At 36.8% G+C, this 10932-nt stretch overlaps 1 protein-coding gene across 4 annotated transcripts; it reads right to left on the reverse strand.

Annotated features, from left to right (window-relative positions):
* Window positions 1-8458: 8458 nt before the first annotated feature.
* On the reverse strand, window positions 8459-10923 carry LOC122022281 (short-chain dehydrogenase TIC 32 A, chloroplastic-like). 4 transcript variants are annotated; one of them, XM_042580241.1, is made up of 6 exons: window positions 10867-10906; window positions 10704-10783; window positions 10470-10623; window positions 10302-10380; window positions 8782-8927; window positions 8459-8699 (listed from the first exon to the last, which is right to left on the reverse strand). In XM_042580241.1, the coding sequence occupies exons 1-5, from the start codon at window positions 10890-10892 to the stop codon at window positions 8913-8915; spliced, it is 354 nt and encodes a 117-aa protein (XP_042436175.1). In that variant the 5' UTR covers window positions 10893-10906; the 3' UTR covers window positions 8459-8699; window positions 8782-8912. The 4 variants fall into 4 exon arrangements, 3 of the variants coding, with proteins under 3 accessions (XP_042436175.1, XP_042436173.1, XP_042436172.1); XR_006122924.1 differs by lacking the exon at window positions 8782-8927 and having other exon boundaries at window positions 10724-10783; window positions 10867-10917; XM_042580239.1 differs by lacking the exon at window positions 8782-8927.
* Between the last annotated feature and the right edge of the window lie 9 nt (window positions 10924-10932).

The following is a 10932-nucleotide window of genomic DNA, read 5'->3' on the forward strand; positions in this document are numbered from 1 at the left end:
GTGTATCAGTGTAATTTATTAGTCAAGATAAACTAATACTTAATTACACTACGTCTATTCTGATGGTTTGTTCCTTTCCATCTTAGTCGTGAGCTACTATTTATAATTTATAAGGTACTGATAACATGATCTTCTGTGTGTGATACCACACACCATATTATCTACAATATAAATTAATTGAACAACTACATTTATCATAAATGTAGACATTTGACCAATGTGATTCTTATTTCTAGATAAATGTTTATACCAAAAGCTAGGCTTTTAGTATACATCCTAACAGTACCAAGTGCAGACAATTGGGATTGAATCCCAGCCTCTGATAAGTAATTCCTAAACTCTCCAAAGAGATATTCGCCACCACGATCAGACCGTAGTGTCTTGATACTTTTACCATGACGTTTTTCCACATCAGCCTTGTACTCTTTGAACTTATCAAAGCATTCAAACTTGCGACGTATCAAGTAAATGTACTCATATCTTGATTAATCATCTATGAAAGAGATAAAATATTCGAAATCACCTCTTGCCTGGATAGACATAGGACCACACAAATCAGAATGAACTAGTTCTAACACATCTTTGGCTCTATACCCCTTGGCTTTAAAAGGTCTCTTGGTCATTTTACCTTCCAAGCAAGATTCACAAGTTGGAAAGTTTTCCAACGCTAATGAACCCAAGAGTCCATCGGCTATTAGCCTTTGAATCCTACTCAAGTTAATATGACCAAACCTTAGATGCAAAAGATATGTTTGATTCATTTTCGAAGGTTCCTTTCTCTTATTAGAATTAGAAGATGTGTTATTAATTTCCATTTGTTGCATTGTGGGAGTTATTAGATTTAGAGTATACAAATTGTCTACAAACATACCAGAACAGATAACTTCCCTATTTGTCTTGATAACACCTTTGCTATCATAAATAGACAGAATATCCATCCTTGTATTGTTTTAGAAACTGAAATCAAGTTCTTTCTAAAACTTGGTACGTAAAGACAATTTCTTAAAACCAATATTTTATTCCTATAAACATCTCCCACTGCAACAACTACTACTTCTGTAGCATTGCCCATGTAAACAGTGATTTCTCCTTCGTGTAGTTGTCGGGTTTCCTGGAACCCCTGCAATGATTTGCAGACATGATCAGTGGTTATCATATCTACACGCTAGGTACCGATAGATAACACCACTAAACATGTACCAACTACTAAAGAATAAGATATACCTATATTGTTCTCTTCCTACAAGGACAGTCTGCCTACAAATGTCCAGACTGCTTGCAAATAAAGCACTTGCCTTTTGGCTTCTTCATTCCTGCTTTTAGTCTAGTACCTAGAGATCATACAATCTTACCTGTCAGCCTGATTCTAGTGTCTGAAGAGTTCCTTGAGATTGTACATCATGTCATGGCCAGTAGGCATGGTTTGATGCTGATGTTGCAGCACATTTGATATAAAAGTCAAATGTAACTCTGCGCCATCTCATCTGCCTTGACCCATTTCTTATGATACTCAATCTCCTCTTCACTAGAATCACTATTAGGCACATTAGGGCAGACCTCTAACAGTACAAACTTATAGCCTTCAGTAGTTAGGACAATGTCCAAGTTTCTTTTCCAATCTATGTAATTGGGACCAGTAAGTTTGTTCTCTTTCAGTATAATAGCCAATGAGTTGAAAGTCATCCTAAGAATCACAAAATAAACTTTTGGTCAAGACTCTAAATTTAGAATAATATTGAATCCTCAAACAATATTATTTAAATTTACCAACACCTCAAAACACCATGAATTTTGCATGTCACGTTAGTGTGGATGTATACAAATTCAAATATTTGTAAGAGGAGGGTCTAACCAATTAATTTTATTCTTGTCATCCTAACTTTATGACAAATAAAATTAATAGTTGGTATTCCTTTGGTTACACAAATAATAGCAGTGACTTCGTTGGGGAGGATACTATTAAATGCGTCTAAGTGTATACCATTACTTGATACTTAGTCCATTAAATAGGATTGTGCCCTTTCAGTTGAAGAAGATCACACACTCCTAAATAATTTTCTATAACCATCCATAAAGGAAGTTTGATCTAGTGATCCGTAAACAAACTCATCCGTTATGGAGGGAGGCACTCAGAGCCAACACGCAAGTTTGTTGCATCACTTACAAACCAGTAATGGAGACCGTGAAATTTATTTACTAATCCCTCTCTCACTTAGTTATTTAAGGTGAGGAATTTTAATATGCACACACGCATCACAGCAAATAAAGCAATAAATATGGAAAAACAATTTTCCAACTATTATGGCCTTTTCCATCACTGTCTTTCATGTGCTGTCAACCCTAGCTGCTGCCATCTTTAGCCACCGTAATCGAGTCTAGTCGCCGCATCTATCTTGCTTTTTTTTCCGCTACGCCTCTGGTCCACAAATAGTACCACGCCTCGCAAGGATACGATTCGCGATAAAAATAGAATTTTACATATATCGATCCTATATTCCACAAAGGAATGTACATGTAATCTAGATCGAAACAAAAATGTAAAATCCTAAAACTAATACAGCTCATGCTGTATTTAATATATACAATCATGCACACACATAAAATGCCCTTGACATGTCCAAGGGTCCAATCACACACAATCACTATAAGCCATAATAGTTGGAGCCTGCAACCATAGAATTAGCATATTCTACTATTATCCTACCTAAATTATGTATGACATGTGCATAATTAAACTGAAAACCAAACGCACAGAGGCAAACCCAAGCTCTTATACCAATTGTTGGTTGCTACTCGGAATATCGTACTGGTTCCCTGTACAAAAATTTTGTACAAGTCCAGAACCATTCCTAACAACCTATTGTGTTCTTTAGAAATTAAATTTGGAATCACAAATAGAACTTAATATTATTGATTCCAAATTTAATTTATCTGTTCTTAGAGGTTTAGACTTGGATTGCAAACGATGCTTAACATTATTAATCCAAATCCACCTATGTTACAAATTCGATTAAATATTTATTTCAGAGATTGGCATCCAGGTTAAACATGGCGAGACACTAGGCCTTCTTGGTTATGGGAGCATCCACCACTTCCTAGACAAAGCCTTTCAACAAAATTCAATATTTAAATTCCTTATAATAACCCTAGGTTTAATCATTAAGAACAATCGAATCACAAGATTGAAAAAATAAAAGAAACACAAACTCGAATCATAAATTTAAAACCTAGAAACGTTAGCCTCTTGTGTTTGGTATTTCAAGATCTAAACAAAAAGATGAACTAGTTATACCTTTTGTAGCTTATATACCTCATAATCTTCTGCCGTATTCTTCTTCTTATCTCGGACATTGTGTGGGAGACGACCTACCGAGACGAGAATCCACCCAAGCCTCCTTCTTCTCCTTGTAAGTTTCGACCACCAATAATCTCCTAGAGATAAAGAACTTCGGCCACCAACCAAGCTCCAAGGGATGCTAGGAAACAATACCTCCTATCTCTTCTTCTTCTCTAAGCAAAATCCGGCCACCAAGATCTCTCCAAGAAGATGATGTCGCCGGCCACTTAAGAAGAAGAATAGGGGAAGAGGAAGAAGAGAGGGTCGGCCACCACTAAGGAAGAGAGGAATACTAGAGGATATCTTGTTGTGAGGTGAGGCACCTCTACCCTCTCTTTTATATTCCTTGGTTTAGCAAATAAGGAAAGTTTTAATAAAAACTTCCTTATTTTCCTTGCCATTGAAAGGAAAATTTAATTAAAAAATTTCCTTTTCTCTATCAATGTGGTCGGCCCCTACAACTCCTCTAACCAAGGAAAGTTTTAAACACAAAATTAAAACTTCCTAATTTGTTTCCGAAAATTTTAAAATAAAAATTTCTCTTTTAAAAATTTCCTTCATGGTTGGTTATAAAAGGAAACTTTTATAAATTAAAATCTCTCTATTAAAACATGTGGATGATTGCAATAAGGAAAGTTTTCTCCAAAATTAAAATCTTCCTCTCAATCTACAAATAAGGAAAGATATCAAACCTTTCTCTTAATCTTTTGTAGAAACTATAAAAGGAAAGTTTTAATTTTAAAACTCTCTTTTAAAATCATGAGGATGGTTACAAAAAGGAAAGTTTTATCAAAAAGAAAAATCTCCCTTTTAACTACAAATAAGGAAAGATATTAAACCTTTTTCTTAATCCTTTGTAGAAAGTTATAATAGGAAAGATTTAAATTTTAAACTCTCTTTAAAAACCATGAGGATGGTTACAAAAAAGGAAAATTTTATCAAAAATTAAAATCTTCCTTTTAACTACAAATAAGGAAAGATATCAAACATTTCTCTTAATCTTTTGTAGAAAGCTATAAAAGGAAAGATTTAAATTTTAAACTCTCTTTTAAAACCATGACTTCCACACAAGGAAAGATTTAAATTTTTTTTATTTTATTTTGGCAGGCCACCTAAGCTTGGGTTCAAGCTAGGGTCGGCCACAACTTGCCCCATCATGCCTTGGTTTGGCCGGCCCTAGCTTGGGCTCCAAGCTAAGCTTGGTCGGCCACCTTAAGGTGGGTAAGAAGGTGGGTATGGGTGGGTATAACACTTTATAATTAAGAGGCTACGACAAGGATCGAGAGGAGGAATTGGTTTTGCTCTCCCGATGAACTTAAGCTTCCCGTGTTTACCCTGAACACCTAACTCGAGTTCATCAATAATATCTCATTCCACTAAAGAGTTATTATTCAACTACCGCACCAATCCCATATTACTATATGGGCTCCTTCTTATCATGAGTGTGTTAGTCTCCCTGTATTTAAGATATAGAATGCCCACTAATTAAAAGAGTTACTGACAACTCACTTAATTAATATTTAGCTCCAAGAGTAGTAGTACCACTCAACGTTATCGTCATGTTAAACTAAGTCCACCTGCAGGGTTTACATAACAATTCTTATGAGCTCCTCTTGGGGACATTATCAACCTAGATTACTAGGACACAGTTTCATTCTATAATCAACAACACACCATATAAATAATATCATTTCCTAACTTATCGGGCCTATTGATTTATTGAACTAAATCACACCCTTTGATAACTTAAAGAAATGAATATTGAGTATATGTGCTTGTTATTATATCATGATTAAGAGCACGCACGTCCATAATAACAAAGGTCTTATTCTTTTATGCAGTCAGTATAAAAAGAACTTTCCTTAAATGGTCCTACTCAATAAACTCAGAGTATACTAGTATAATTTTATAGTTAAGATAAACTAATACCAAATTACACTACGACTATTCCAATGGTTTGTTCCTTTCTATTTTAGTCATGAGCTACTGTTTATAATTTATAAGGAATTGATAACATGACCTTCTGTGTGTGACACCACACACCATATTATCTACAATATAAATTAATTGAACAACTACACTTAGCATATAAATGTAGACATTTGACTAATGTGATTCTTTATTTCAAAATAAATATTTACAAAAAGCTAACCTTTTAGTATACACTCTAACAGTCCCTTGGGGACTTCCTAATCAGGAAGTGAAAAGAGGCCAAGAGAACATCCATAATCACCTGATTGAACTTTTTGATGTAGGCTCTGAGCATCACCTTGGGTCCCTTGTTGAGCGAAAAGAAGCTCAGGGTGGTTTTTTGGTAACGACGACTATTGCTGAAATGGTGGAGGAAAGCCTTGCGTAAATCTTTAAAACAACAGATGGATTCAGCTGATAGTCATTTGAAACACCTTTGTGCCAAGCCAGAGAGCGTGGTGAGGAACACTCAGCAATTCACACCATCCATATATTGATGAAGGAGGGTGGTTTGAACTTAAGAAAGTGGTCTTCTAGATTAGTTGACCCTATATATTCCCGATCACCAGGGGTGATAATGTTTTGGCAGCTTGTCTCCTAATATTTTCTAGGAGAATGATATGCTTACTGTTGGTGCGGTTAGCACTAATGGTCTAACTCAGGTTTTGATGAATGACAAATCGGGTTAAGTTAGGTTTGTTGTGATCTAACACTCTGACCGAGTGTGCAGACGAAGTCCAAACAAGTCGACGGGCTGACCAGATGTCTGGCACGAAGTCCAGCTAGGTCGACGGGCTGACCGGATAGCTGGCGAGAAGTCCAAGCGGGTCGACGGGCTGACCGGACGCTTGGCGAGAAGTCCAGACGGGTCGAAGGGCTGACCGGACGTCTGGCAGGTAAGTAAGGTAAGTCACTGGAGGGGAGTGACTGTGAGGACGCATTCCTGGGAAGGGGACATTAGGCGTCGATCCGACTTAGATCCATTTCGGATATCTAAGTTGAGATCGTGACTAGATTCCGGTCTCGGAAAGACGGAATCTAAGTCATACTTTTTATGTCAAACTTATAAACTGTGCTAACACTTTGTTTTGCAGGATATACACCATTTATTTGCCTCGGACTGACCTTGTCTTGCAGGAAAGCTGGTTTCTGGAGAAAGGTGGTCCGGGCGCCCGGAGGGGATCAGGGCGCCCGGAAGGGATCCGGGCGCCCGGGAGGCAAAACTCATCCTGATCGCGCGTCGCCACGTGGAGCTTGCTGGTTGGACCTATCACGTCCCACCAGGGCACCCGGAAGGGATCCAGGCGCCCCGAGCCTCCTATATAAGGAGGGTCAAAGGCGGAGCACAAAAAGACACAACTCAGAACTCTCAGACTGCTTGCTCTGCTGCTCTACGCTCCAGCGATGCTAACGAAGCTCCGACAACTCGCTCCTATTCTTTTAATTTTCCTCCCTTGTCGGTATAGCTTTGTTTTATTTTTCATTAGCACTTCTGTACTTAACTTACTGTAATCAAATATTCGAACTTCTAGTGGATTGCCCAACGAAAGCACTCGACGAGTGCGGGCCTTGGAGTAGGAGTCGACACAGGCTCCGAACCAAGTAAAATCGAACTGTGTTAGCCTTGCCTTGATTTCTTACTTTGTCTTTACTCTATTTCCGCTGTGCGCTTAACTCTTTTCGAACGAAAGTTTTAATCGATATTCACCCCCCCTCTATCGAAACATCACGATCCAACAAGTGGTATCAGAGCAGGTACCGCTCTGATTTGGTGCAACCACCAATCAAAAAAGGGGTAAAATATTTTTTAGTTTTTTTTCGGCTTTCATTTTTACGATTAATATCATTGCCTTTTTGAAAAGTTTTTTTTTGTAGCAATTAAATCTAGATTGGTGCAACACCAATTTAGATCTTTCTACTATTTTTTCTTTTTCCGCACTACTAATCCAAGACCGAGTCTTGGAACTTTGTGTCTATTTGTTTACTTGTGTACATGACTAAAATGTCACAGCTTGAAGGATTCAGCACAGTGCGTCCTCCCCTCTTCAACGGGGATGACTTCCCGTATTGGAAGAAGAGAATGGAAGTCTATCTCAAAACGGACTTCGACCAGTGGATGAGCATCACCAGACCCTACAAAATACCAGTAGACAGTTCCGAAAATCTACTGGATCCAGAAGATTGGACGTCAGACCTAAAGAAGAAGGCGTCAATAGAAAACAAGGCAATCAACACCCTACAGTGCGGATTGACCAGAGAAGAACTAAACCAGGTCAGACCACATAAGAACGCCAAAGAACTGTGGGACAAACTGATCGAGCTACACGAAGGAACGACCGACGCTAAGGTAACAAAACGAGACTTATTATTAAATAAAATATTTAATATAAAAATGCAGGAAGGAGAAACTGCAAGTCAACTTCACACGAGGATCAAGGACATCCTCAATGGGCTCCACGTCATCGGCCACCAAATGGAGAACCGGGACTTGATAAGGTATGCATTAAACGCATTTCCACGTAATAGCTTGTGGGCATCTATCGTAGATGCCTATAAAATTTCTAAGAATTTATCGAAACTTAAATTAGATGAGTTGTTTTGTGAATTAGAACTACATGAACAAACTAACGTCGGGGCCGAGAAAGGAATTGCTTTGTTTGCAGGTCCCTCCAAAGAAAAGAAGAACAAGCCTGAGCCTATAGCAGATTCTGACCAGGACTCTGAAGATGAAGAGCACCTGGTGAACTTGGTAAGGAAAATGTTCACCAGGAGAAAGAGAAGCTTCAGTAAGAAAGACCACTACAAGAAAAAAGCTAATAGACAACGCTTTAAAAGCGTTGTCTATGTGGCTGAAAAAGCGTTGTTAAAAGCACTGTTGTTAAAAGTCTGCTCAAAGATAACGCTTTAAAAGCGTTGTCGTTTGTAGCAAAGACAGTGCTTTTGCAACGCTTTAAAAGCGTTGTTGTTTTTGGCAAAGATAACACTTGTGCAACACTTTAAAAGCGTTGTCTTTTTAAAATAAAAATAAAAAAAATCTATTTACAAAATTATTTTTTTATATTTACAAAACTATTAATTTTCTTTTACCATGTCTAGATTCGAATTTGACATATAAAATAACATTAATTAGCTCGGCTAATGTTTTCAAAATCGTACCAAAACAATAGAATTCAATTGCAAAGTATTAGTATTTACAGGAGAATTCAACTATACACAAAGACTAAATAGTTCTATTTCAAAGTAGATAGTGACATTCGAATTTAAAACAAAAAAAGCACAAAATTGCTAGCCGGCCTCGAAGACAACGATCTGCATGCTTACTTCTACTAGATATACTAATCAAAAAGGATTGTCGGCTTGAGACTGGGACAAAACACCTACCACTGTGTATCTGCCACCGAAAATAATACCATCAGTATTATGCAAAAGAAATTCTCACTCTTAAAATTGAAAACAAAGGTCATAGTTCACACCATACAGTAATGAGAAAATTTGGATTCAGAAAGAAGAAATAAATGGATCTTTGGCAGGTAAATTAGTGCACCTAGTGCCCACAAAGGTACTTCGCTAGCTTTTTGTCGTACTTAACAAATGGAATAACTTATCATGATGAACAAATCTGCAAAAGATAACTAGACAATGGGTTCATTGTTCGCATGCATGGGATCTTTATGCTTTTCAAGAATAAGAAAGTATTTGGCTAAACAAATATACCTGTTAAATGATCATTCTCAGTAATGATATCATGATGAATATGCAAAAAAGAATTAAAATCATTTTTAATAATTTCCAGCGCATATAAATACAAATACTTCCTATATTAAGTTTTTGATCTAACAAGAAAAAAAGGCAACCAAAGCCACACATGATTCTATACATAGAACCTAGAATGATATCTTGGATTGGTTTTATATTTTACTGGCTACATTTCTTTAACAGGCATATTAATGCTATAAATCACATAGATATATTCTTCTCGCATTACTGAAATTCCTTCTCATTATCAAATGTTTGACAAGATAATAAGTAGTCCTCGTCTATTGAAAAAGCAACAGTAAGATACATCTACATACTGTATTATTTGTCATTCATTTCATATCATTCTTTGTTTGGCAAATCATATAGCATAAAACACATTCCAGTACATTCACCAGCTATGCTCACCAGCCATCCATCAATGCAAATTGTTCTAAACATATGGTAAGGTCTCAAGACTTGACTTTTGAGGTTGGCTTTGCTCATTAGTCAATATATACATCTTCTCACATTTTGTTTAAAGCTTTTGAATTCGGTAAAATTTTTCTAGTTGTTTCTGTCACATTTTCAGAATAGTAAGAGTACAATACCAATTTTCCGTCAAATAATGGTTGTTTTTCTTTTTCAGGAGGGCACTGCAAACTACTTCAAAGGCTTAATGTTGATACTCTGCTACTTTATTGTTGATGCAAGCTTCTTTTTTCACACAGACCCCGTCGACAGTGAGTGAAAGGAAACTCTTGGCATACACTTCATGATTCCAATCTTTCTAGTTATATAACATGATTCAATTTTTTGTATGAGTTGAAAATAGTATAACAAAATATTTCAATATCAAAGGAGAATGTACCAACTAAACCAAGAATAACACTCTACCCTAGGTGTGAGTATAGAAGCCGATTGATGTATATGAAAGGAAAAGAAAGTCTCATTGAGTCTAAAATTAAGATCACAGATATAGACATTGAACTTGTATTCTAAGGGTATCAGACTAAAAGTGGCACATAAATGAACAAAGATCGTTTTCGTTCTATCTTCCATCCAAATAATCAGATCCTCAAAGAACATATCTAAAAGATAGTAAAGAGGTGAAAAAAATAAGGAAAAAGTATGGATAGAATTATGATATTTCTCCCATAGCTTCCCTTCTTCCTGTTAACAATCAATATTTTTCATGAGGTATGCTCCATTTTTTCCTTTTTTTTTGTTGCATCCGGAGTAGACAATGTCGACGTACCTTCCAGCATCGTGCGAGCTCGTTGGAGTGCAAGATATTAGCCAAATTGGATTGCCCATAGGCCATCATATCGTTATATCTGAAGAACAACACCATCAATTATTGTTATCAAGAATATCTTCTTCTTTCTTTTTTTTTTGTTGCCAAATTGATGATAGAATAACTTACGCTTTCTTGTCATTGAGTTTGTCAAACTTGATTCCTTCATTGTAAGGCCCAACGTGAGCGACTGAGGATAGATTCACGATGCAGCTCTCAATTCCTGTCTTTTTCGCAGTGGTTTTTAGTTTCTCAAGTAGAAGATTTGTCAGCAGGAAGTGACCTGAGATTAGAAGGAACATGTTAAACTCATAATCCTGATGAAGATCTGAATGATAATGCTAAGTAAAAAAATAAAAATATCGAGATGATTCGTCGCAAACTGCATCTCTACTCCATCCTCTGAGAGCTTGAATGGGCAGTACATCACACCAGCGTTGTTTCTGAAAACAAATCAAAGATATAAACTTCAAGCTGAACCATGAGAGCACTCGACCATGAGAAGCTATGATGTTATTTTACTTACATCAAGATGTTGAGAGGGAGATTCATGGCGAGGAATTTCTTGGCGAAGGCTCAGACATATTTGAGT

Source organism: Zingiber officinale, chromosome 9B, assembly GCF_018446385.1.
Source record: "Zingiber officinale cultivar Zhangliang chromosome 9B, Zo_v1.1, whole genome shotgun sequence".
NCBI lineage: Eukaryota > Viridiplantae > Streptophyta > Magnoliopsida > Zingiberales > Zingiberaceae > Zingiber > Zingiber officinale.